Source organism: Sus scrofa, chromosome 6 (genome assembly GCF_000003025.6).
Source record: "Sus scrofa isolate TJ Tabasco breed Duroc chromosome 6, Sscrofa11.1, whole genome shotgun sequence".
NCBI lineage: Eukaryota > Metazoa > Chordata > Mammalia > Artiodactyla > Suidae > Sus > Sus scrofa.
Window position 1 is genome coordinate 15733864 of NC_010448.4, and position 27798 is coordinate 15761661.

Consider the following 27798-nt stretch of genomic DNA (forward strand, 5'->3'; position numbering starts at 1 on the left):
ACTAAAATGAATGAACGCCACATGGCCCTGAAAACTGTGTTTGACAACCAGAGAAACAGGATTCTCAAGCTTCTCCAATCGTGATACAGGAAGATAAAGCGACTACGTCCCGCGTTCTTCAGCTCTATCATCTGGGGAATTCACCCCGACCCGGAAGGCAAACTGTGGTCTGATCACAAATCGGACACCTTGGCGTTTCCCACCGATGTGTTTCAGTCCTCCGGCCTCCTAAATAAAGATAATGCTGGATCCGGGAAGAACGTGAGTGCCTAACGAAAAGGCTCTGACGTCCCGTGCGCAAGGCACCACAGCATGTTTTCAAATCATGATCATGATCCCAATCACGAGGCGCTTCCCGCATCAGCACCAAAGCGAAGCCCAAACTAACGCAAGGACGATGAACAGCGCCCCTTGGCGGGAACAACGTGCATGCAAATCTGTAAGGTATTTTCTGTCGTGATGAAAAGCAATTTGCTCCTGAATCTGCATTTTCACTGCCCTCTATACCTTGATGATAGTTCTCAGGACACTGTTATCATAGCTGTATGACTGCGAATGATGTCTCTTCTAGAAGGTGAGTTCCAATTACTTACTACTTTTTTTTTTTTTTTTTGGGCATATCCCACAATCTCATTAACTATCTGCACCAAAAAATATGTGCTCCAGTGAGGTGGTACCCATCTCGCTCATGACTTAATATAAATTCTCAAAGCCAAGATCTCCGAATTACTGGCATTCAGGCAAGTCCAGATAAACGCCACACCCTCTAGTTCGCCTTCACCACATAAAAATAGCTCACATGGTTTGTTTTCAATTGTGAGATAGAATTCTGCCTCCAGTGACTTAAGCAGCCCAGTTATACTGAAAGGGGTTTGGGGGGGGGGGAAGGACGGGGAGAGGCAGAGAGGGCGGGGAACAAGGGGACTCTGGAAACGCTGACTTAGCTGCACAATTCCCATCTGTGGGTGAAAACCTAAAACCCAAACCAGTTTCCATTGGCAAGAATGTGAACCACAAAGGGGCATGCCAGCCAGGCTCCCGGCAGTCCCTCACACGTACCCTACTGCAAAGACAAAGTGACTTTCAGGTGAGGTGGAAAGATGGAAGCCAGTTCCAGAAGGGCAGAGAATAAGGCCAAACTGATTTCTGTAGACGCAGGGAATGGCCTGGTTTCCGGCCAATGACAGGGTGGGGACCCGGGGAGCCACTCAAAGGCACCCAGCGGCATCTCAAAGATTCCTGCACCGAGGTCCTCATCACTGGGCTGTGACAGGTGTGATGGGCCCCATGTCACTGGCCCAGGTGAGGCATGCAGTGCTCTGATGCCTCAAGCACGGGTCCCTGTCACTAAGGGGTATGTCCAACCTTCCTGGAAAAAGCCTCCAGGGCCCGTGTGAACTCCTTCTGTGGGTTCTTGACCCACCCGTCTCCATTGGCCAGACATCCAGGAAAGCCTTGCAAGTCCCAAGCACTGTGACCTGAGAAATCAATATTCTCCTACAGTCCACACTACGGTACAACTATCCCTCCTCCAAACCCTTTTTTTTTTTTTTTTGCTTTTTTTAGGGCTGCACCCATGGCATATAGAGGTTCCCAGGCTAGGGGTCCAACTGGAGCTGCAGTTGCCGGCCTACCCCATAGCCACACCACCACTGGATCCAAGCTGCATCTGTGACCTACACCAGAGTGTACACCAACGCTGGATCCTTAACCCACTGAGTGAGGCCAGGGATCAAACCCACAACCTCGTGGTTCCTAGGCGGATGTGTTTCCGCTGTGCCACGATGAGAACTCCCAAACCTGATTTTAAGAAGTTCCAGAACTGCAAGAACCCGTTTGGTCCAAACCTACCGCTTTACAGATTGTGAAACTGAGGTCCAGGGACTAAGGTCATGCAGCGCATCTGAGCCGCAGAACCGGGCCTTGAGCCCTGGGCCCCTGCCTCCTCGTAGCAGGGAGCTCTGGCTTCCCTCTCTGCACGTACCTTCGTTTGTCTTTTTTTTTTAAGTATTTTTTCAGCCCCTTTCCTTTCTCTGTGGCAGATTCCATTTCAGGCGCTCCGTTCCCCCACAATGGCAGCCCGATTTATACAAAGCTGTAAACAACGGCGAGAAGAGGGGGAGGGCTGGTAATAGATTTCCACCAGGATGTGCCTGACCTGCTTTTTTTCAACCTCAGTAATTAGAAAGGCAGTGGGGCTGTAGGAATTATTCATACGCAGCAAGAGCCGTACACTATACATTTATGTTAAACATGTCAAATCCGATTGAAATCATGCCTGCCAGCACCATATTCCATAAACACACTTTTCCCCAACAGTCGCCCAGACCCTGCCAGCCCATTAATACCTCCTTCAACAGCAATCTTCCATAGATTCAAATCAGGGACGCTCCACTGCACTAATTGCTCTGTGTGAGGTGAGCACCGTGGATTTAAAAAAATTAATAAAAGAAAGTCCCTTCAGGCCATTCCCCTTGAAACGCCACACTCAAACTACAACAGGCGGACTCAAAACTTCTGGCAAAAAAGACCAACACAGACGTCCGTTCGGGATTTCTGAAGCATTATCACGCTGTCATTGGAAGTTGGACTGTTGCCCCATCATTGTTGGTTTGTTTGTTTTTTAAAGCGCCCGTACCCCCGGGTCATCTTGTCTCAAATTAGCTTAACTAGACCCAGCTTAGTGCTCTGTGGCTGGAAACCACCTTGGCTGTAGGATTTAAATAACCATCTTGCTATGATTCTTTTGCCAAGAGTTCAGTTTTTTCCCCTCATTATTGGTGATAAAGCATCACATTAATTGTATAGCCCTTAATTTATACCAATTAATGATTGACTGGATAATCACTACATTAATTACTGTTCCGTTGCCGACACTGGGGGCTCTTCAGTCCAGAACACGCACACTCAAATCCACACGGCTGAACGAGAACATGCCAGCACTTTCACACTGCAAAAGAGGAAAAGCACGCAGCTGGACGGTGGAAATGGCTGCGCATGAGGGAAGAGGTCTTGCTTCAAAGAACCTTCCTGAACCCTCCAGTGGCCCACAAGGGTGCTTTACACTTGCCTTGACTAGATGGGACCCTGAAGTGTTTACCCAGGGCTCGTCCCTGTGCCACCGTGCAGCCTAGGCTGGTGGGTGTGTCTTGTCCAGGTTTTGGAGGGGAGGCACCCAAGGCTGCAAGAGGCCAAGGCCACTTGCTAACGGGTGAGCTTCTTGAGTCCACATCTAGAGAGGTCTTTCCACCTCCCCAACCTGCTCTCAGGCAGCACGATGCAGACGTACCACAAGGCAGGTGCATGGCTGACGGCCCCACGCGTTTCCAACACAGAGGTGGCTGTCATGTTACGGTTCGGCACTGCACGACCTCGGGAGGGTGCTACTCTCTAGACTCAGGATGGAGATGAAAACTCAATCAAATGATTAGACTGAAAAACTCCGTTCTTGGAGAGGTGGTGTAGGGCCCTGGTGAGAGCCAGGGCTCTGCCCCAAGAGGGACAGCCCGTATGCAAACTTGAACGCGTCTTATGCCTTCTGGCAGCTCCACTTAGTTATCTGCAAAATGGCAGGAGGGGGTGAGGGGGCTGTTCGTTGCAGCACCTCTTTCACAGAGTGGTGGGTAAGAATCAAATGAAATCATGTATCTGAAGCAGGGCCAGCCCACCTCGTCCTCACGGCCCAGCACAGAGAAAACCATAGCAAGTGAGTATCAAGAGATGAAGGTGCAACTGCCCCTGGCTTCAGTAGCCACCCTCTCCCCCCACCACCCCCATCTGCAGGCCAACCCCTGGGCTACAGAGATCAGTACCCGTGCACCCGAGACTAGCTGTGTGGCATGTGTGGCGTGCCTGCTGGGAGGGGCAGGTGTGACACACTAGAACAGGAACTGGCAAGGAGTTAGAGCTTAGCGTAGCCTTAATTCCAACTGGAAAGTGTATCTTTCAAGGTTCCTTTGCTCCTGAGGATTTCTTGCCGCAGTGACCAACGCGGCTGCCACAAGCCACAGGTCACGGAACTTTAAATTCATAAAAATTAAATAAAATTTAAAACTTAGCTCCTCAGTGGCACTAGCTGCATGGCACGTACTCAGCAGCGTGTGCAGCTAGTGTCCACTATGTCGTACAGCGCAGACACAGCAAGTTCCATGGGACAGCACCAACCCACGGCGAGACTGCTGGAAGACACAGGCGGTCCTGAAATCCCCAGGACCGCGTTACGTCTCCTAAAAGCAAGGCCCATAATCTCAAGGGACCCGTGATCGGTGGAACTCTGCCCAGTGCCCTGCATGTGGTAGGGACCACTGACTGTGGGACTGATGCTGCCATGACTCAAGTCACTGTGCTGCTTATCTTGCTGCCACTCAAAGTGAAAGACCTGACTCCTAAGTAAAGGAAACCCAAAGAGGGTCCATTACCAACCTCCATCAAAAAGGAAATCAGGAGTCCCAACTCAATGCAAAAATAAATGACAAAAAAAATTTTAGTAAAGATTATCCATTCCTGCAGAAACCCCCAAACTACATAATCAATAGCTGAGAAAATGCCAATTATCCAGGCCCATTTGAAATATTATTAATCTGCATCCTGAGCAGCCACTAATCAACAGTACAAATTGTGAAATCACTATTTATTTATTTGCTGGGAGGAAGCACTCCCCATCACATTTAATCAGACAGGAATGGCTCAATTTAGGGAGTAAATGGAACAAATGCAGATTTTTTTTATACAAAATACTAATAAGGATCCCAAAGAAAGCTCAGGAGAGGCTGCTGGCACATGTATCGATTCCAAGATCACATCAGCCCGACTACCTTAATAAAGCCTGTCATTAGACACTCAAACAATATAGACAGAATTATTCTTCAGGTCGAAAGAGGATCATTGGCAGGAGTCGAGGAAGAATTTTCCCTTCTCTCTTTACCACTGTGCAACTGGCAAGATGCATCTCGGGGTTATTCATTCTCTGTCCATCTTTTAGAAAGAAAGCTTAAGTACGGCCAGTCGCTTGAATGAGAAAGTTGAGCTTTATTCAACACTCTTCTTTTGGGTGCTCCTTTTAAGTCTTTGTGCAGGTTCCTGACTGCCAGGCACGTCTGCCGGGGCTGAAGACACATTCCCACTGAAGTATAAACACTCGGAATGAGATTTCACTGAACCCTCCTCACCAAAGCTTGCCCTAACCTGATGTAGGAGTTAGACGAGCAAATACAAGGTGTCCGGCATAGAGCCTAGCACACAGTAGGAGCTTTTCAAATGGCAGCCACTTCTTGTTTTTTTCGTGTCCTTAGCATGCAGAATGCAGCCAACACACATATCACATACCACCTGTACAATCCCACTAAATCCTTCTATGTTCCCCTCAGCTTCTCAAAAAAAAAAAAAAGGAGGACTGGGAGAGAAACTGCCTCTGCTTTTCATCCTTTTATTTATCTAAACTTAAAACAAAACCAAAAGCCCCTCCTGACACAGAGTCACTATATGCCAGGCACTGTTCTAAGCTTCCCACCCTCAAACAGCCCTCACGGCAGGACGAGGGCCATTCTCAATGCCCAGCTCCAGTGAGGAAACCGAGGCACAGAAAGGCACTGTGAGCAAGGCAGTCACAGTGCAAGTGGCTGAAGCAGGATGAGAAGCCAGGCACCCAAATCGTGAGAACAAAGCCCCGACTGGCCTGGAAGGTTGCGCCGTCTCCAAACCTCGCCTGTGAAATCTGCCTCCCGACGCACGTCCTCCAGGCAGATGTGTTAAACCGCTGTCTGCAACGTTTGTTTCGATCTCATCTCAGGACTGCAGCACAGGCTGGGATCCCAAGGCACGAGAAGCAACCCGGGTGGACTCTCCTCACACCCCCAGGGCCTTCGAGCACGGACACCCATCCTCTGCTGCCTTCCTTCCAGATGCCCTAGGGGCTCGGCCCTGGCCCTCCGCACGAGGTGAAGCACAGGCCTCCGGACACCACAGAGCCCGGTTCAAAAGGGGATGATGAGCAGCACGGACGGGCTGCGCATTCGGTGACAGGGACGCCCAGGAAAAGCAGAGCAGCGGCCCACAGGTGACGTGGCCCCTCCCGACACCTGGATGCTATTTCCCTGCCTCTCGGATTTCTCTTTTCTAGAAGGAAGAGCCCCCATTTTTTCAGCTTCTTCTCAGGGGCAGTATTTCTCAGCCTTCAGTCATTTTCATTGCTCTCCCCTGGCCTCTCTCCAAGATTCTGTATCTTGTTTAAATAGCAAAGGCCAACACCGAACATGATTTAAGAACAGGCATGCCTGGAAAAGTAACAAAGGCCCAACCAATATGGACACCAGAAGGTAAATATTTTCTCAAAAAAAAAAAAAAAGAAAGGAAAAAAAAAAAAAAGAAAATCAAACTATTACAATCTTAATAGTGGAAGGCAATAAGAATTAGGTTAACCAAATAAAATAATTGCTGTTGCCTGCCGTATCATTTCCTCTAATTCTTGTGGTGGTTTCTGGGAGACTTCTCTGTCCAGGTAAGTCTTCTCAGAAACAACCTTGCTGCTCCTCAAAAAAAAAAAAAAAAAAAACCGCCAAAGCTTTTCTTCTTAGTTGCAGCAGTTCCCCCCGCGCCCCTGAGATGCACAAATGCCACATCTTGAGAGAGGACCACTCCCCGCGTCTCTTAACACCGGCTTTGCCAGAAACAGCACTTGCCCTCCTGACTTCTTCAATTTCTTCTGGTCAGCCACCCTCCTGCCAGGCTCTGTGGCCTTCGGCTCCCCTCTGGGTGCATCTCAGAGGCCAAGGGAGGGCACCAAAACATGCAGAGGCTGCCTGGGGCCCCAGAGGCAGAATGAGGCCCCCTTCCCCCACAGCTCCCCCTGAGAGATTCCGGGGTGACACCCATCAAGAGCCACGTGGCGAATCCCTGCGCCAGGCTTGGAAGCGGTGGGACAGGCCCTGGACCTCCCACGAGGAAGAACCACACTAAGGGCAAAAGAGCAACAGGGAGGCGGGGCTGGCAAGGCCACCTCAAAACACAGCGGCCCCTGGCACGGAGCCAGACACCTGGGTGATGACCAACAAGCTGGCACAGGGGCCTCTCACAAAACTTTAAAAAACTCTTTACTCTAACATTAAGAGGAGAAGGAAGACGACCAATGAGAAAAGCAAAAATAAAACCCGTCTCCCATCCGCACGGAAGCAGCCAGGTTGGCGCGGGTGGAGGAAGGACGCGCCCGCCCGCGGCCCCGGGGCCTGGCTCCTCCAGCGGAGGAAGCGCTGGAGCTGGAGGGCAGCTACACTCTACCTGTCCACTTGCTCTGGTCCTTGTCGCCTCCACCCTCCTGGTCTTTAGCAAGCTCCTCGGGGTCAGCAGCCACTTCACTGGGCCCTTCAACATCTTCAATGGCTTCTTCTGAAAGAGAAGAAAGACAAAATGTCAAGGATGAAAAGTAGACAGAAGATGAAGGACTCCTGGCTTCTACTCCAAAGACGTACCGGCCACAAAACGCAAGCAGCCGACGCCTGGCCCCCTCTCCTCCCAGCGGCCCCTGAAAGGGTAAGCGTGCGGACTTCCCTTCCCCGCTCGTAGGTATGAGACTGCGACTCGCCCTAGATGTGCGGACATCAGGTATTTCCGGATGGAATCTGGATGCCTCATTGGAGCTTTTCTCATTGAAAAGCCAATCCTGCTGAAGGAATGACTCCATCCGAGTTCTTGAAATTGCATGCAAAAAAGGAGCCCCATGTTAGCGTCCTGCCTAACTCCACCGGCACTGGGGACTGGCGTTAAACTAGATGCAACCCCACCTTTGACCCTCATAAGGTCTCACGGTGCCTGCGCATGTGCCAGACAGTGGCGGGAGGTTTTACAGTCATTCATATTCTGAAGACTCACAGAGTCTCAGTGCCATGACCGCAGCAATGGGAAGAGGTCTAGAATGTGGACATCTGGGGGCATGCCAGGCAGCAATGGCGAGAAGCTCTATTTGCAGAGAAAAGGGACAAAAAGGGCATTGGAATCCTACATGTCCATTTTGGAGCCCCTGCATTTTTTTACCCAGCACGGGCTTAAAACAAACCAAGGAAATTCTCTCCATCGCCGCACATGTGGCTTGAGGGAAGGAAGAAGAACCATTGTTTCCAACATTAAATTAATCACAAAGTAAAATGCGACTGGCTTGCTGAAGTGGGGATGAGGAGGATAAGACGCTCTGAGGCCGAGGGAGAGGCAGTGAGACTTTCTCTCTGGCTTCCCTGGCCCTTTGGACAGTTATCTAAAGCATTCATTAAGAGCAAGTTGAAAGGAGGAGTAAGCCAGGCAAACCAAAGTGGGTTGATGATGAAACATTTTGGGGGAGACTTTGAAGAGCACACCTTCCTGGGTGGAGACACAGAGGCCCCGCCGCGCACGTCTGCCGCCCAAGGCCGGCACGAGATCAAGAGGTCAGAGCCATGGGACCAGGGATGATGGGATTCGGGGTTATGTTCAATGTCGCCCTAGTTCCCTCTAGCCCCGGCTCTACTTTGCAACATTTCCAGGTGTAGTGCCCCCCGATCCACCAGAAAATGGCTTCGAAATTTCATCTCACACAGGAAGTAAAAGGAGTTCAAAGTAAATTGACCTCAGAGGGTTTACAAAACATCTGAGGAAGAAAGTATCTATTAGGAGCCAGATTTTCCTACCTCTTCCCCCAAAGCCAGTAGAAGTCCCAGAACTGGAAAACTGAACTAGGGGTCAGAGAACACGTCTTCATGACCACCGAGAGGGGAGGTAGGAGGCAGCTGTGGGGAACCCGGACGAGAGAAGATGCTGCCTATCATTCTTCTGCCCCACCAAGAGGCTCCTACACCGAACGTCTAGGTCTCCTCCTGCCTCAGTGTACAGGAAAGTTACCATTGAGTCTCCCCATGCCCACCCTTAGTTCGAACGGAGAAAGATCAGGCAGCTTTGGTCTGAGGTCCATCGGCTATACAGCACCACGTGAACACTCCGTATCCTTTAGGGGAGAAAAATACCCATAGAAAGTGCTAGTTGAGCAGTAACAAGCAAGTTACCCCATCTTAATTATGTCCAGGTAGGATGTTCAATGCACATGTTTAGGCTTTTGATAAACCTGTTCCACACTCTATTATAAAATCCATCCTCGAATGCGGATACTAGCATTCAATCAGTATTATTAAACTGGGTCTACCCCAAGCAGCTAGGTCTCTTAAAATATACTCATTTGCCCTAACACATCCTATGATACAAAATACCTCTAAGTACCCATACACTAACCAAACGCGATTATGCAAAGCGATGGCTCACGGGCCCTCCTCTCCGGCACACACACATAACATCAGCACCTTAGACGGAGGCAGTCTGACGCCTGCAAAACAGGGAATACGCTGATGTGATGGACAGTGTCTGGAGGTGCTGCTCTGCAGAGCAGGGAGGAGTTACCCACGGGGGCGGGGCATCTCCAAGGCCAGTGTCTCTCTGCCGTGTGTTACACGGGCTGCAGCCATTCAAGCCAAGCGTTAAGAACTCGTGGTCACTCTGGCACTGACCCCACTTCTTTGAACCTTTCCAAACCAATCTATTCAGAAGACAGAGCCTGAGGAATAAGCTCATCATTCATGCAAGGCGCAAGGAACCCGCATGGCACTCTGTGACACTCCTGGAGCCCATATTCTACGAGCCTACGTGGGTCTTGGCTTTCTTCTGCCCTGGCCCCGCTACACGCAGAAAAGTGAAGGCAGCTGAGCTCCAGTGCGAGGGGAGACGACAGGGGTAAACTTAGGAACTTCTTTTACTTCTCTCCTTCTTCCCCTCCCTTGCCATTTTCTTTAAGGATTTTAAAATCAGGAGCTCCACTGTGGTGCAGTGGAAACAAATCCGACAAGGAACCATGAGGTTGCAGGTTCGATCCCTGGCCTCACTCAGTGGGTTAAGGATCCAGCGCTGCCATGAGCTGTGGTGTAGGTCGCAGATGCGGCTCGGATCAGGCGTTGCTGTGGCTGTGGTGTAGGCCAGCGGCTGGAGCTCAGATTCGACCCTAGCCTGCCTTGGACCCTCCATATAACGCGGGTGCGGCCCTACAAAGCAAGATAGAAAAATGAAAAATTGAGTCGTCTTCTTTTTCAGTTTTTAGATTTAATATTATCATTTCTAATATATTAGACGCCAAAAAGGTGTTGTGTGCTTGGTGGAATGAGGAACAACTGAGAAACGCCTGGACAAGCCAGCTTCGCTTACATGCAGATCCTCACCCTGCGAGAACACCAGGTCCCATTCAGCCCAGGAGGTGCTTCCCTGCAGTTTCAAGTGTGACCTACAGGTGTCGCCCTCTGCATGGCGAGGCCTGGAAGGGCAGCTCGCCACAGGAGGCAGACAGCGTCTGGGCCGCCTAACCTGAGCATGTGGAAATAATATACGTCTTCAAGTGAACTGTCTGGTCCTGGGGAAATAAAATAGGACATTCATAAGCAGTTACACCATCTGTCTTTATACCATCATCATCAACAGCAAGAGGAAAAATAGCTCTTTAAAATGGATGAAAGCCCAGGCTGACAGTAACCAGAAAACTGTGAGCTCTGAATACCAATAAAGGTAGAGAAATGATTTAAAAACAGAGATATAAACTATGAATTCGTCTGGACAGCTCGGGCCCACAATGCTTTGCAGGCAGGGGATGTTCTACTGGTCCCCCAAGCCTCACAGCCACCTCACTAAGACCCAGGCCTAGGCACCTGCAGACAGGACCTGGGGCTCCCTGTCCTAGAAACACGTGGGGACCGGGAGCAGGATGGCATCCAGCCCTGCAACAGCTGCGCCCATGCTCTGAGCTCCTGGGGCTGGTATGTAGCCCAGGCTCCATTTAGGGATGTTCATTTGATACCCACATGCCCAGAGAGTGCCACACAGGGAAGGTTTTTCTCCCCACAGATCACAGAATGCATTTCCCCCCAGTGAAGTCAGTGGCAACTGGCTGGGGTCATCAGAGAAGTCAATTTTTTTTCCTCTATAGTATCAGCTACTGACAGATGGTGGGAACATGCAAAAACCTGATGGATGTGGATCCAGGTTTATGTGGAAAATCCTCTTCCTCAGAAGACAAAGTCACTTTCCTTCCCCAATACATACAACAGCCCCCGTGCTATTCTGCAGGCCAAGAAACACAATTCAAAACCATCTTCTCCCCAAAGAGCTGAACCCAGTATCAGAACCCAACCAGAACCCACCAGGAAGGCCTTCTCAGGGGCACAGCCAGGGCCTGGGTCAGCAAGTTCACCTCTGCTCTCTACGCCCTGTTCTTGGCAGGAAGCAGGGAGGCCCAGTGCATCTCACAAGAAGGTCTGTCCTTCAGAAGACTCCAGAGGGGGGTGCCTCTAACCTCCCCTCGAGGCCGCCGCAGACGCCTACTTCGTGGATACACCCTACAGTAGCCCTGAAACTAGGGCACTGCTCCTACTTGGATGTACTTCCACATTAAAGGGTTAGGGAAATAGAAGCAAATCTTGAATAGGTGTGAGGTCTTCCTGGTGTCCCTTCTGCCCTCAATTTCCATGTAAAACACAGGCTGAAGGCCTTTAAAAAAATCTATTTCCATCACCCTCTCTTTCTGACAACCGCTTCTCCTGACAGCACTCACTGGCGCCCACTCCCGTCTCCTGGGTAAGGGCAGAGCCCTCAGGTGTAAGAACTTCAGCAGGCACTCCGTCTAAAAGGGAAGGGCTCCTGGGGCAGCTTAGGTCTTGGAGTGATGATACCACGGCTCCAGAAGATTTCTCCTCAGTTAAGGCAGTTTTATGTCCCACAAATGCCAAATGTTCTCTCTTTTTTTTCTTTCTTTTTTTTTTTTTAGGTCTTGTGTCCTTTTAGGGCTGCACCCGCGACATATGAAGGTTCCCAGGCTAGGGATTCAATCAGAGCTGTTGCCACTGGCCACAGCCACAGCCACAGCAATGCCAGATCCGAGCCACGTCGGCGACCTACACCACAGCTCACGGCAACACCAGATCCTTAAGCTATGGAACAAGGCCAGGGATCGAACCTGCAACCTCATGGTTCCTAGTCGGATTTGTTTCTGCTGCGCCACGACGGGAACTCCCTAAATGTTCTCTTAACACACCTTCTACTCATGGCGGTGAAGGGGATTGCGTGGTTTGCCCATGTGTGGTGAAGGAGGACCATGGGCCAACTGGCACCCCCTGATGGATGTCGATCCACTGGGGGGCGGTGGGGGCGGTGTCTGCAACAATTTCACTGACCACCTGGAAATTGGTTTGTGGAAAGAGCACGAGGCAGAAGCAAAAACAAAGGTGGCATCGGCACGAGGTTGTCACTCGCCACCACTGCGCCCACTCTCTGACCGAGTCATCCAAGAAAATGGGCCAGCTGCTAAAAAAGGATACTGTGCAGCCAATAACGAGGGCCGAGGGCTGCATCCATGGCGTGTATTTTACAAATCACAGACCTGACGGAACGAGAGTCTATCACTGGCTGAGGCTAGTCCGAACCGCTCCTAACTCCGGACAGGATGATGCAGACTCAGTCAAACCGCCTCCCAAACCTGGCAAGACTCCTGCTGGGCCTTGGTGATAGAAATCTGGACATTCTCCTACGAACCCGAACCGGGTGTCGTGCACGCAAGGCTCAGGCGATCATGTGACTTAAATAATACACTAATCTGGGATCCCTGAAGAATGAAATTGTTCTTTCCTTTTTCTTTGGGGGGAGCAGCGTTTGAGGGCGGGGAGTGAACTAAAGTGCGTCTGCCTGTCGGCAGGCTCAAGAGCCGAGAAACATTAGCTGTCATGAACCACAATCAAATCAGGTTTGAAATATTTAGCAGTGGCTTGGAAAATGCGGCGGTGCAGCTCTGACAGGCGAGATGTGCACAGACACCCACTTTCCATTATAATGGAAATATCAGGCCCGTTCTGAATATGTATAACCCAGAAAAATGTATTGATTTTTCATTCGGCATTAAAAAAAATGAAATAGCCTGCAGCTGTCAAAAGCCTTTTGTTAAAAGCTCATCTTTCCTGGAATGAGGTTTACCAGAAACAAGTTTTAATTGTGTATCGGACCTCTTCTTTGAAAAACAAAATAACCAATCTGCTCACTTTGAAGATAGGGTTAAAGCTTTTCCTTTCTCCATGTTCAACCTAATTAACCAAGGACAACCACCGGAGCTGGCGGCAAAGGCCCGGCACACTCTGACCGGCAGGAGGAGACACGGAGGGTGGCGGCCCCTTTGGCTGCAGCCTCAGTGGTGGGCAGCGGAGGTTTGCCATAATTGCGTCTGGTCCTCTTGTTCCTGTAACTAACCCTCCGTGTCGAGTCCCTTGGCTGTCCCCTCGCAGTGCTGATGGGCACCCCTGGAGAACAAGGGCTGAGGGCTCCAGCTGGCCCCATCCTTGCGGCCTCCTGTCATCCGCAGGGAACCTCTAATGGCTGGACATTTTCTACAAAATACGCAGGCTTTCTTTTGCAAATAGAGGTCAAAGCAAATCCTCCAATATGAAAGATGACGGCGAAGGTCTGCAGCGCTCATTCGGAATCAGATCCGGTGCGTGCAAATTCTGCTACAATTGCGACGTGTGACAGGATATGGTCTGCAATGCGGACGGACAGACAGCTCTGTGGGTCCCCCACTCGACACAGCTCTCCAGGCCAAGGAGAGTACGGGGAATGGTGGCGGCGCTTGTGGCCACACGCTTGGGGGCAGGCCCCTAACTACTCTCTTCTCCCTCGTGATGGTGCTGCAAGCACCACCTCCCTGAATGGCACCTGCAGGTCCCACCAGTACCTAGTGCCTCGGCGACACCCCAAAGGCATAGTGACTTCCGGACACTTTCCCAACACCTTCTCCTCAAACACTGACGCTGTGGTTTTGCTCAACGGTGTCTTTCTGGCCCTGCCTCAGGCTTGGAAACGGCCTGAGAGGTTGCGTTGAGCCATTAGGTTCTGTGACTGGCGATACTACCGTCCCAGAAACTTGCCCATAAATCCAGGTGCTTGCTGCTCACCACACGTGCAGACTATATTCTCTGAACACACTGGTCCTTAGACTTGGCATCATGGTGAAGGTGACTGCACGTCCTCACCGTGTGCACAGGGTCGGGAACTGACCCACCTGGAAGTTCACTGTGGGTCATCATCTGAGTATGATTTTTAATTGTGGGCGAACTTTGTCCATTCTGTTTTCCACATCATAACACGGGGCAGAGTAATTGAGGAATAAGCCAAATCACGGATGAAGGGCCTGGGACCCAGATCCACCATGTGAGCGAGACATTCAGAGATACAATCATCACAGTCCTGGCGGGAAACCTTCAGGGGTGGGGGTGGGGGGGCATGAGAGTGGGGCTGGAGGGTGGAGCGGGGGGGGGGGGGCTCCAAGGCTGGCACATTCCTTCAGTCCTCAGAGGTATAGTATCGTCCTACCTTCTCAGGATAAGATGCCCTTTCTTTTCCAGCAGCCCCGAGGCCCCCAGTGCACTAACAGAGGCCAGGGCACTGCGTGAAAGGCACTCTGGTCTTGGACACTCCCCCTATGGCCCGGCCGCTCCAAACGCTCACACGGGGCTGGCGCACAGAGCAGGGAGGGCAGAGGTAGGTCTCCCTGTCCAGGTCGCCTCAGTCCTCCATCTTTCCCATTTCTGAGTTCTCGGCCAGGCCAGGCCGGGCCCCCTTGCCCAGGACCCTTCTCCAGCTGCAGTGAACCATCAGGGCTCAGCCTGGTGCCCCCACAGGGAGTAATCTCATCCCAGGGGGCTTTTTTTTTTTTTTTTTAAGTGACCAAAGTGCTAATCAGATGTCTTAAATACAACTGGCTGCCCGAAGATGACGTTTATAAAAACGACTTTGAGTCCGCGGAGAGGGAAGAGGAGGTGAGCGGGAGAGGACCTGGAGCTGGGAAAGGCTCAGACACTCTGCCCTCCAACAGCGCCTTTTTTCCCCGCTGGGTCCTTTCGGTGATCATCTTACCACGAGGATTCCTTTTACCACGAAGTGTGTGCATTAAATGAATACTCCTGGGCGGTGGCGCCGGGTGTTTCTAGACGGAGCGTGCCAGGCAGTGGAGGCCGGACAGCACGCCGGGGGCCACGGAGAAGGCGGCCGCCCCCTCGCGCCCCCACCGCCCCTCTCGCGGCCCCTATCCCACTGCCTTGGCTTCGGTACCAGGCTCAAAGAATCAACACCCCGAAGGCAACATCGGGTATTATTAAAATGACTAATTGGAGAATAGAGACCATTTATGCTTTTGTATATTTGAAGATCTTGCCACTGTTTATAGAAACAAGAAAAATGGGGCTGGTGCAGCAGGAGGGAGCCCAGGATGCTGCAGCCTGCGCAAGCCAGGCTGGCGGCCAGGAGACAAGCCTGGGGCTGGGGGCCTCCGCGGCCGCTTTTCGCTCAGATCCACCCTGGATGTGGACGTGAGCGTGGGCAGGAGAGAGCGGCCTGGGCCTCCCAGAGCAAACTGCCCGGCTCTGAGCTGTCTTCCTGCGCAGACGGCCCTGTCACACGCAGGGCCAGGGTCCTGCCATTTTTCCTCTCCTGGGCAAGGCCACTTGGTCATTTGAACCATTTGTCAAAACCACGCTGGAATTAAGGGGGTGGGTGGGGGTCACGAGAGGAGAAAAAGGGAGGAAACGCCTAGAGCCGGTATTGCAACCGGTTCCATTTATCTGTGTTCTCAGCAAAAGCACCTGGGTTGCCCCCTGCAGAAACACAGAAAGGATGAAAGCCAGCGTGCAGTGACAAAGCACAACGGAACGAAATATGTCGCTGACTCGCCTGGTGGCTAGTCCCAGGAAGATTTTTTTTTTTTAAATAACTGAAAGATGTGAGTTCCAGTTTGTAAAATACAAACACCCGGCCCTGAAATGGTTTCAGAATCCACGCTACGCCAGAAAGGCAGCCCTGTCCCAGATCTTCGCAGTACGCTGGATTCAGCGGGGATTAATTCCCTTGGATTTCTACGGAGCCGTGATTGCTGCTGTTACTTCCACACATGAAATGTAAAAAAGGCAAATTCCCCGAGCATGTTTGTAGCGGAGCGTGATGTGATTGTGTTGTCATTTATGGGAAATAATCGCAGGCCCATCTCTCCCCTTCCCCCCCATTTTCCAGTCCAAATAACCATGAAAAATTACACTTCAATGTCAGGGCGACGACGAAGGAGGCTCGCTCGCTGGGAGCTCAGCGGATTTGCAGGGGTTTTTCCTTTCTTTGGACAAAAACTACCTTCAATTGTACTTCATTTAAAACGTGATCTAACAAATGCATTTTGACAAGTTCCTTTCTCTTTTCCTCCTTTTCTTTCAAACGGTATTTTGCACAGTTTAACCTCACGCCAAACTGGAATGTTCTGGAAAGGAGAGGCGAGCAAAATAGAAGGTCCTTGAAACCAAGAAGGGTGCCCCCACCCCCCGCGCCCCCGCCTCAGCCTTCCATTAAAAAGAAAGTTGCAGAGGAAAATAATGATTCTAACTCAGGGCGCCACTGAGAAAGAGAAGGAGAGCAGAGAGTAAATGGCAACGTCTTAAAGGCAGAAAATCTGATCGGCAGAGGCGAGAAGAGGCAGGGGGAGGAGGAGGAAGGTCTTGATGGAGGAGAAAGGGCCTCAGAAGCTTGCTCACCAGTTAAACCATTCTGCGGATTTGAAAGCAGTACCTAAGGGGTCTGGATGTGCCGTCAGAACTAGGGGTCACGACCACCTGGTGGGTGGGGGAAGGAAGCCTCTCAGACGGGGTACCACCCCCCCGCCCCCCCTCCTTAGAGAAAGGGACATTTTTCAACTCAACAGATCTGCCTGAAAGCTTTTTAACATTCCAGGTGTGAGGCCTGAGCAGTCCCTACAAGCATCTGTCTTTCAATAACACCCTGCTGGAAATAAACACTGCCAGGCTTCCATGGTTGGAGGGGAGAAGACAAGACAGATAAACACACATGAGTGATAGAAAGAGAGTAAATAAAAAAAAAAAAAATTAACAGTTTCCATTAAAGAAGCCTGGTGTCACCTTCTGAGTCCAAACTGACCTGGCTTGTCAGAGAGCAATCTTACACTTAGGGCAAAAAATTCAAAAAGCTCAGATGTGTTTCCTCATTTATTTTTACTTGGAAAATGTTGGAAACACATAGGTGACAAACAAAGGCAAGGCAGTCCTCTCAGTGTACTCAAGCATCTCCATACAATGAAGGCGCAGAGGAAAGGAAGGGGATGTGACAGAAGGAACACTACAGGATGACGATTAGAGCCCAGTGGGTGGGAGTGAAACCTTGTGGGAGGGCTCTCGAAACAGGACTGCCAGCGCCAGCGGAGGCCGTCTATGCCGGAATGAGAGCAAAGAAGGCGAGGGGGCCGGTGGTGGCCATGCAGAACCGAGGACTACAGTGCAGGGGAGACAGGATGCAATAATGCCGAAGGGAAAGAGGGAATCGTGGGGGCTGGGACATGCAAGACAGAGAAATGAAAAAGAAACAGGTGAACATTTTGTTTCTGGCCATCCAAACAAACAGCACTCGACCCAGGAAAGGTAAAAGCATGACACCAAGGGTTTGAGTCGTATGACACACAAACGAGGGGCTCGAGTTCCCAGCCCCTTTGGGGCCTCACTCTGCTGCCCACACTGTCCAAAGGGGTCTCCAGCCCATTACGGAGAGAGCTTTGCCCGGGAAGCACGGGACGCAGGCACAAATACCAGTCTCCTCCCATCAGTGGGCAGCAGCGTGAGGAGCTGGCTGTCAATGAGCTTCATTCTGCATGATCATAAGCCACTTATATGCACAGCTGGTAAAACACGCTGATTCATAAAAACAAAGCACAAACAAAGGCTTACGCTTTCCAAACCAGATCTGCAAAACAGACATCAGGCCAATTCCAGGCGACTCTGTAACCCAGAAAAGCGCCAGCTAAACCTGCCCTCCCTCGGCCAGACCCAAGCATGCACAGCGGTCACCACATATCTAACAGCATCCCACGTCCCAGAATGCAGTGCTGGAAACGCACATGAACCTGGCGGTGGCCCAGAAAAGAATCTTTGAGTGCACTGGGAGTCCTCAGGTGCCTACCAGGCGTTCTCTGTCTGGTGCAGGTGGCAAAGCGCCCTGCCTCTGCCTGGAGCATCTGCAGTCACACCCCACCCCCACCCCCAGACATTTGAGGATGCGCCTCCACGTGGAACGTCGAAAGCTGGGCCGATCTCCAACACCATCAAGTCCCCAAACACGCTTCAGTCTGAAACAACTAGGCAGCAGAAGCAACCTGTTTTAGTTGACATTTCCTAGGAAACTGCACAGAAAGGGAAGCAGGAAGCTCAGGCACAGGGAAAATCCGAAGGTTTATGTTCACGAGCTGTCCTGCCTTAATGGGAGAAAAAGCAGATGGACGCATTCAATTGTGGTCATTTTCAACGTGCACCTTGTGAGGCTCTTCTGTGCCCAGAGGGAGAAAAGAAAACTCTTGGATCTCCTCCCCCTTTTTAAAACCTTCTGAGGTTATGCCAATGGTTGAATGCAAAGCCTCTGCATTTTTAAAATGTGGACCTTGTACAATGGTCCTTTTCCACGGTTTCACAAAGTGATGCCACTCGCCACTGCCCACCCCCACCCCCGCCCCCAACACACACCTGTCCTCTCAGTGATTCTGGCTGTGGAGAGCAGCCCATCCCCAAATCTGCCAGGGCTACGAACTGTGATTTAGTCTCAGCCTCAGGACCTTGTATAAATCTATTCACCGTTTCCTCCCGTGAGATGTTGCTTGGACCTAAGAAGAGACTAGTATCCTTTGAAAAGCAAGGAAGCCAGTCTACTTCCCCAAATCTATATACCACTGTGTATCTCAAGGCACAAAAACACAGTCATGATCAACAAGGCAAACGAAGAACTGAATTCTCAATTCACACCCTTCTCCTTCATGGTGGGAACATTCGCCAACAACCCATGCATGAAACCCGACAGACAGAAGATGTGGCCGTGGAAAGAGAAAGTCATTGGGGACGCGGGCAGAAAGGCACAGAGTCGGACGGTTAGGAAAGATGGAGCTGCAGAAGTGTGCTGCACACGGTTACACTTTAAAGAAACAATGTTGGATGGTTAAGCTCTTCTGTGTGTCTACTCCAACCAGAGAAAGTACCAGAAACACTCGACAGGGAAATCCTTCCATCAGAACCTTCCCCGAACTTCCAAAAGTGGGCACCTTATTCAGAGTGAATATGGACCCAAGGCAGAGAGAAGAAGGAGAGGAAACTCACACCCAGTGAAATATTTTGCTTCATCTGATGAGGCCAAGAGTTCCAGCTACGAAAGCAGTAAAACAAGCCAAAGGCGTGAACCAAAAGCAAACCCAAAGCAAGGCGATCTTAAAGTTGAGATGGTCCGATGATTTGTCACTGAACAAATAACTTTAAACATAAAAAGAGGAGGAGGGGTAAGGAGGAGGATGAAGATCGTATCCCACGAGAAACTTTCCTTAAAAACCCCACCTTGGTAAGAGCGTATCTTAAAATTAAATATATGTTAACGGCAGGAAAAAAAAAGATCATTTTTGGAAAGAATTCATCTGCGAATTGACTCAACCTCTGAAAAACTTTGGTGATAGGTTGGAAAGAACAGGAATTGTTCCAGCAGAAGGGAAATGACCAAAAATTGAGCCTTAAAGAGAAATAAATTGAAGCACGAGACAAAGGCAAGAAAGACAAATGGGTCAATAGACTAAAAAAATTGAGGTGTGTAAAGTTTAGCTTGACCCATTAAGGTGCTGGAATGAGAAGTTTGTGTGCTGTAGAAAATATAAAAGGATATCAATGTAAATATGTGACATAGGCATGAAAGCAAAAGGAGAAGGCATAAAAGCATGAACACGAGTCAAAAGCGACGTAAGAAAAAATGGCTGTTTGCAGCAACCTGGTCATCAGAGGGATCTGCCTTTGTTATGAAGGACTGGGGGGACCGGAAGCACCTCAATTCTACTGATCAGGGGCCCAGGGCCTGGAGAAGGGGAGGGCAAGGCTACACGGTGAGGCAGCCGGAAGGAGGGTGTCCAAAGGAGGCTGAGGGGCACCAGCCACAGAGGAAACCAGCGGTCGAGGTGACACTCACGCAGCCAGACAAGCACAGAAAGGAGGAACGGGCAGCCTAAAAGGTGAGGCCTGGTGCCCTGCTCCCTGCACGCTGGCTCCTGGGGAATTTTCATCCATTAAAGCTCTGGCTCCTGGGGAATTTTCATCCATTAAAGCTCTGATAGGAGTTCCCATTGTGGCTCAGTGGTTAAGGAACCCAACTAGGAACCATGAGGTTTTGGGTTCGATCCCTGCCCTTGCTCAGTGGGTTAACCATCCGGCGTTGCTGTGAGCTGTGGTGTAGGTCGCAGATGCGGCTCGGGTCCCGAGTTGCTGTGGCTCTGGCGTATGCTGGCGGCTACAGCTCCGATTCGACCCCTAGTCTGGGAAACTCCATATGCCATGGGTGCAGCCCTAAAAAGACAAAAAAAAAAAAAAAAAAAAAAAAAAAGCTCTGATATTGCAGCAAATGGGTTCTAACGGTGGTACCATAGCTGTTTAAAGCAACTTATGGTTTACCTTTTGAGACAAAAGATAAACCCATTTTTGGACAAAAATGGGCTCACCCAAACAAAAATGCACCAAAAAAACCCAGTCCCTCCGGACCCAGATATCCATGTTTCTAAGCAAATACACCCTGATAACTTCCTGCCCTTGGCCACGTGGTACCCAAAGTAAAACCATCACGTTAAAGACAGGCCAAGCCTTGGGAGTTCCCGTCGTGGCTCAGTGGTTAACGAACTAGACTAGTATCCATGAGGACGTGGTTTCGACAGCTGGCCTTGCTCAGTGGGTTAAGGATCCTGCGCTGCCGTGAGCTGTGGCATAGGTCACAGATGAGGCTCGGATCCCGTGTTGCTGTGGCTCTGGTGGAGGCCGGCAGCAGCTACAGCTCCGATTGGACCCCTAGCCTGGGAACCTCCATATATGCCGTGGGTGTGGCCCTAAAAAGGAAAAAAAAAGAGAGAGACAGGCTAAGCCTGCCTCTTTCCTTTCCCCTGTTTCTCTCCTTCTCCCTCTTTCTCGTTCTTTCTCTCTCTCAATCTCCTCCCACCTCCTTCATGCCCTTTCTGGTGGAGGGGAGCCCAGAGGTATCACCCCAGTGGCTTGGGGCAGGGCCTGTCAGAGATCCTTCAGATCCAGGGTGAGGTCCAAGGGGCCGCCATCGCCCCGAATCCCTGCCGCAGAGAACTAGCAAAAGCCAAGTAATTGCTTTTCCCCTTCCACTAATAAGCTTTTCAGCAGAGGAAGAATTCAGCTTCCTGTAGTCAACAGACCCTTTTTTCCCAGACTCTCCTCGCTCCAAATAATCTAAAGTGACTGCAATTTCAGCCCTGGCTCTCCAGCATTCAGCTCCACTGGCTGAGGTCAGAGGGTGTCAAGTGAGGGCTCTCCAGTTCTCTCTGCTCTGCCTGCACGCCACCCATGCTTCTCTGTAACTGAGGCAACCTGCTTCCCAGCCCTACGTGTCTCCCCAGCCCACGGCACACACTGACTTCAGTCAGGATTCCAGGAAATGTTTTCTAAGGCCCAGAAAACACTGGGGGAGGAAAAAAAAAATCTCTTTGCTGTAAACAACTGATTAGTAATGACCAGCTTCAGAGGCTCTGGTGACCTGAGCCACTCATTTCCTGGTTTTGAGGAAATGCACTACAGTAGGATTTTTGTGTGTATGGTGGTTAAAGCCATGTGGCTGGTTATGTGGTTTTCAGTTTAGTTTTATGCAAATGGCTTTGGCTTCGAAATTCTTTCTCAAGATCGTGTGTTGGGCTTCGTACTCTTGGCACTGGTATCTTCAAGCCTGGCCTCTGTCGAATCAGCTGCCGTGGAAAACCGCCCCGCCCCCTCCTCTGCCTCATTTCCCAGATGAATGAAATGCGATTTCAATTAAGAAGGGCAGCACCAGAGCTGCCTTCTCCGTCTTGACGGAGATCTAAGCAGAGCGTGCAGACAGGACTGAAGGTGAACAAACAAACGGACTCGGGTAGATGGATTGAATGAGAGAAAGAACAGGTGTGTGAACAGGTGGGGCCCCCGACAGGTTCCCGTCCCTCAGGGTGATGAAAGGACCTTGGCGCGGAAGGCCGGGCTCCAAGCCGGGGACACAGAGGCAGGTCTGGAAGGATGCTGCTCTCTGGGCCTGCAGCCAGCGCCCGGGAGGTGCCGGGAGGGAAGGAGGGCTGGGGACGGGCACCCCAGCCCCATCCACTCACACACACGCTCACGCCCAGAGGGGAACACTTATTTCTGGCTGCAGCCAGGCCTGTGATGGGAATTTATTTCCCTCAATTATGTGCTCTTGTCCCAGTCTTAGTTCATCAGTGCAGTGCAGCCGAGTCAATGAAAGGCTCCGTAATGAAGTAATCACATGCACAGGGATGGCCCGCCACCTGCCCACTGGGCTGGCCGGGCTGCAGCCACCCCTGGTCCAGAACCCAGCTGACATGGGCTCCCCAGTCTCCCCTGACCCTCTGCCCCACCCCACCCCTGGGGCGCTCTCACACTCCACCTCAGGCCACCCGGTCCCACCCCAGGAGCCTTCGGCCTGGGGTGCTGCTTTCTTTGATACAATCACAAGTGCCTCGAGTGCATACAGAAAGTGGACGGGAGTAGCAAAACAGGACTGATCAGAGCAAAATGCCAGCCACGTGCATCCTCTCCTGCCTGGGTAAAATCCTTCTGCCAAGAGCCTGATCATGCAAACCAACACCAGGCCCCTCAGTAGCCTACACTTGCTTAGGCCATTATTACCTAATAATAATCATAATGGCGGGAATACAATCATCACCCAGCTGCAGCAGGTACCATCATCGCCCCCATTTCACAGATGAGAAAACTGAGGCTCGGCAAGGTTAAAGTACGAGCAAAGGCCACAGCGCTGGTGCCAAGGCTCATGCTCTTAACCAACTCCCTTCAGAGCTGTGGCCTCCACTGTGGAAGCTACACTTCTGCTCCAGCTAAACGTCCACTCACCCACACGAGGCGTCTCCATGGAACACCTGCTCTGGGCACCAAACAGCTGTCAACAGGACAGGAAGGCCCCTGCTCTCCTGGGGCAGAGGTAGGCGGGAAGTGAGGGAACAAGACAGATGAAAAGCAGCTGAACAACTGGACATAGGTAAGGAAGTGGACAGGGGAGGACAATCAAGCAGGAACAGGGGACAAAAGGAATCCCAGGGTTATTTCATAGACGAAGCTCACGCAGGGTGACACGGAAACCCAGACCTGGACGAAGTGAGGCTCTGAGCACAAGAGCCCTTCCAGACCAGCAAGTGCAAAGACAGGCGAGGGGCCTGGCCCAGAGACAGCTCAGACGGGGATCCCAGGGGCAAGTTCCCACAGGTCCTACAAGCCCACCTCTGGTCAGGGGCAATGCTGATATGTAAGGTGCTTGTGTGAAAATCAGAACAAGGAGCTTCCCTTCAGCACCCCTCCTACTGGGCAGAAATGGCCGCAGACTGACCACCCTGCTTGTGAGGTAGAATCTGGGATGGACTGGGTCCTTGCTCATCCCCTACAGCAGAGGGCTGTGCGGGAAGGAGGGCTGGCGGGGGTGGGGGTGGGGGGGCGGCAACCGGCACAGCTTACCCAGCTGCCCTGGGAGGGCTTTCTCACAAACAGGCTACTGTAGTTCTCCAAGCAGGTGTACTATAATATATAAATGCAGATAAAGATAACATCTCCATGAGCCTTTCCCTTTACGGGCAGTGGAGAGGAGCTGGCACTGGTGAGGAAATGCCAAGAGGAGAAAGGAAACGTGGACCATCCCTTGATGCGGGCAGCACGTGGACAGCCTTGACAGCCATACGCCACTAGTACTATCCGACCATCGTGGGCCAAAGCACCTCGCTGAGGAGGTGAGGGGACAGTGCCAAGATGGGGCCATGGGCTCAAAGCACAGAAGGGCCACAGCTCCAACCTAGAAACTCGCCACCAACCATTCTGCACATCCGTTCTCTGAAACCATATGGCCTTTCCATGTAAATGAATTTCAATGCACTTTGCAAATATAATCATCTAAAGAAGCTCCATGCCCTTGGCCGGGCAGCTATTGTAACGTGAGCTCTTCTGAGTGCCCGATGAACTTGGGGGCAGGTCGGGGGTATTGTGGAAAGAAGTCCCGCCCCACTCGCCACCACCTAAGAGGTGTCTCCCCCTAGTGACCACCACTGGCACACCAGCCTCCACTGCCTCGGGGCTGGAGCCAAGTAGCTAGGTGCAGGTGAGCGGGCATCACCTGGCTCTTCAGGCTGCCTTGAGTCCTCAGACCAGCCATCTGAGAGTACCCTGGGAGGGCCGAGACAGAATCAGTGGTCAGGCCCCCATGTGTTTGGGGGTGGGGGCTGCAGGAGAACAAAAGAAGGGAACAGGGGGCAGGTGAAGAGGGCTGCCTGGAGGAGCCCCTTCCAGGCCTGCTGGGGCTCCACAGGGGGCTGGGGATGGACCAGTAAGACAAGCCCCGATGCCAGAGCAGGACAAGAAAGCACAAAGCCAGAATGTGGCAGGTGAATGGGACAGGACGTAAAACGCAGCCAAGCCCATCACTGCTTAAAGGCAACACCAACTCAGGTGACCAGCGATGGAGGCCCGAGGAGGTGGCTGGGTAAAGGGGGCTGTCACCTCTCCCCACTTCATTCCACCCAAGTCTTCGGGAGAAGTGTGTTGTGGGGAAGGGGCCAGAGTAGGAACGGGAGCCTTAACTCGGCTGCTGCCTTTTACAGTACACTTCCCAGAATAAACTGCCCCAAGACTTCATCCATCGCCAAAAAAGGCAACTATAAAACACTCGTGGCCAGCCCCTTCCCTCACTCCAGCACAGCCACCCTCCTCGCTCTCTGCTGGGTGGCAGAGGGGCGGGGGTGGCGGGGAGGCGGCTCAGGCCCCTACTAATTGCTCTTGGACGCTGTGCGGTGTGGGGGCCCATCCCTGCGCTGAGCAGTTAGGAACTTCCCAAATCATTAACCTTTCTCGGAGTGCATTGTACTGGGAGCTGCTCCCTCTGCAGCCTATTCAGGAGCCCTATTGATCTGCCGCACACTCGGTGCCTTCAAAGTTGTTTATGATCAATATGCAAATTGCCCATGGCATTGATCTAGTATTAATTTTCAATTAGGGAATCCACAAGGGGTCTCTGAGGGTCAATACCTAACAATGCAAAGGAAACTCCGCTGAGGAGTATCGGGCCTGATGCTGATAAAAGCTTCCCTAAGCCTCCTTCTCAATAGTTCCAGGCCCTCAGGGCTGTCACCTTCGCTTTGGCTCATTCGGTTCCAAAGTCAGACCCCTTTGGCCGCCTCCCAGGCTGGGGCTGTGGCTCTTGCCCTATGCGGCCCCTCCTCTCCCCGCCCCCACCCAGTGCCACAGAGACACTCCCTGGCCTGCCAAGGGTTCTCCCGTCACCCGGCCTTTTGATCGGATGCCCCAGGCTGTGCCTCCGCGTCTCCCCGTGGCCTCCCCACGCCACGCCCAGCCCCGGGACCACTGTCTCCCCCGGCTCCCCAACCACACATACCTTCTTCCTCCCTCTCTCCCTCGCCCTCGTTTCTGCTTAGTCACGGAACGTCACCTTGGCATGCTGCCATGGCTGGAGCTGGCGAGCTGCACGGTGCCCAGAAATCTCAGGCAGTCAGGCAGAGCCGCCAGGCTGCCAGGTTATGCTTGGCAAACAACCCACTGATGTCATTGCAAAAAACCAGGGGGGGGAAGGAAAAAGGCAGAGCTTCAAATCATCTGTTTCGCCTTCTTTCTTTCTTCTCGCAAAATTTTCCTCCCTATTGAAACACGGAGGTAGGGGGCTGGAAAGATGCTAATGACCTCACCAGGCGACCGTTCATGGTTCCCAGAAGAGGCCTCGGCCCGCCCTCCAGGAGCGCAGGGCAGTGCGTGTGAGCCACGGACGGGGTGTCCCTGGGGAGAGCGTGCCCAGCTGGGACCCGAGTGACCTGGGAACTCAGTCATTCCATTACGCCCCTAACAGCCCCTGAGAGACGCGCATGGGAAAGCCGCGCAGCCGAAGGAGCTGGAAGGGGAGAGGGCGCCGGGCTCTCCTCCCAGCAGGTACTGGGGACGAGCTGGGCACAGCTGTGCTCCAGCCTGGGGCCCAGCAAGGACTCCATCTGCCAGCTCTCCTCCGCCTCGGCTCTCAGTGCTCCACGGGGGCCTCCCTTGCTCTTTCGGTGGCGTAATCCTCCGGAGTCCCAGGCTCTGTCGCGGCCCAGGAGCCCGCTGGAAGGCCCAACTCCACACGGAACCAGGCGGTTGCCCGGCCACTTTGGGCACCGCCACTCACGGTGCAAACTGGCGCATTAGCCAGCCAGGCTAATTGGTTTATGGATAACATTAATTACCATGTTGCTCATTAATGGATGAAATCTTTATTGGTGCCATTGATCAGCAGACTTGTTAGCTGGCCTCCTAACCAATGGCGGATGTAACAAGCTCTCTTATTGGCATATCAATTAATGCAATCAATTCCTGGCCAGCGGCTGCCATTCGCTCCCCTGGTTGTTCAGAGGCAGGAGGCGCAGCCGTGTCAGGCCAGCCTTCCCTTAGAGTTCCCGGTTCTCATCCGAACTCCAGCTGGCCTCTCTGCCACTCAGGGCTCAACTATCGAGACTCAAAACCCCCACACCCCAGCATCCCACTGAAAAATCACCTTTCCATGGTCTGGTGGTGACAAGAGTGCTCTTCTCTATCAGGGTAGGTGAGCTAGAAGGAAAGGTGAGAGGGGCCAGGGCTGTTAGAGCAAACGGGAGGCCTGGAGGAATCCGTAGTTTTCTAGATGAGCCACCAACAGAAATGATTAGGTCTCCAGATGGACACTGGACAAGACTCCAGGCAAAGATGGGAGCAGCCTAACAACACAAACCACCATCATCAACCCTCTCTTACCTGGGGAAGCCTCCTCAGACACCCCCCTCCCCCCGCCGCTGAGCCTGATCCACAATCACACCTGCCTCCCTGCCCAATGGCATCCAGCTCCCTTGGTGCCTCCAACTGACGGGCTCTGCATGAAAACACGGCCCACGCGTCTTAATCCCAAGCTCCAGCACGGAAAGGACTCATCATGTAGGAACAGTGCCCCACCGTCATCACCAGTAAGTTCACACACACACGTGACATTCTAATGTGCGTGGAGATGCCTATGATAAGTCACTGCAAGGGCGCTAATACCCCTGTGAAGCCACAGCTGGGCACCAGCATGTCTTTGGGGTCGGTTGTTTCAAAAAGCCTGGGGTATGCCTCGCAGGGTGGGGCCGCAGAACCATGTATTCAGAGGGGGACCCTGCCGGTGACTAGCGACCACTTACGCCACCGCGAAGGGGATGAGCTGATGTGCCTGTGGCTTTGGGAGAGTACGTGGGGAAGGCCTGACCCCTGAGACAGGCTTTAAAAGGATCAACTAGAGTTTGCCTCCAGAAGGAGCAGTTTGAAATGTTCTTCCAGATTTGTTTCTAAAAGCCAAAAATAAATTAAATTGAAAAGAGGAGGCAAATCACAGAGTTCCTGTTCATGGCTCAGTGGTTAACCAATCCAAGTAGCATCCACGAGGATGAGGGTTCCATCCCTGGCCAGGCTCAGTGGGTGAAGGATTCAGCACTGCCATGAGCTGTGGTGTAGGTCACAGACGCGGCTCGGATCCCGCGTTGCTGGGGCTGGGTTGTAGGCCGGCGGCTGCAGCTATGATTGGACCCCTAGCCTGGGAACCTCTATATGCCAAGAGTGTGGCCCTAAAAAGACAAAGGCGGGGGGGCAAACCACTACCCCACTCAGC

At 52.0% G+C, this 27798-nt stretch overlaps 1 protein-coding gene across 1 annotated transcript in view; it reads right to left on the reverse strand.

Annotated features, from left to right (window-relative positions):
• Positions 1–27798, reverse strand: part of ZFHX3 (zinc finger homeobox 3) — a 247315-nt gene that overhangs the window by 39877 nt on the left and 179640 nt on the right. The window contains exon 5 of the mRNA XM_021097088.1: positions 7273–7380. Coding sequence (XP_020952747.1) covers positions 7273–7380 — 108 coding nt within the window. The remainder of the gene's footprint in view (positions 1–7272; positions 7381–27798) is intronic.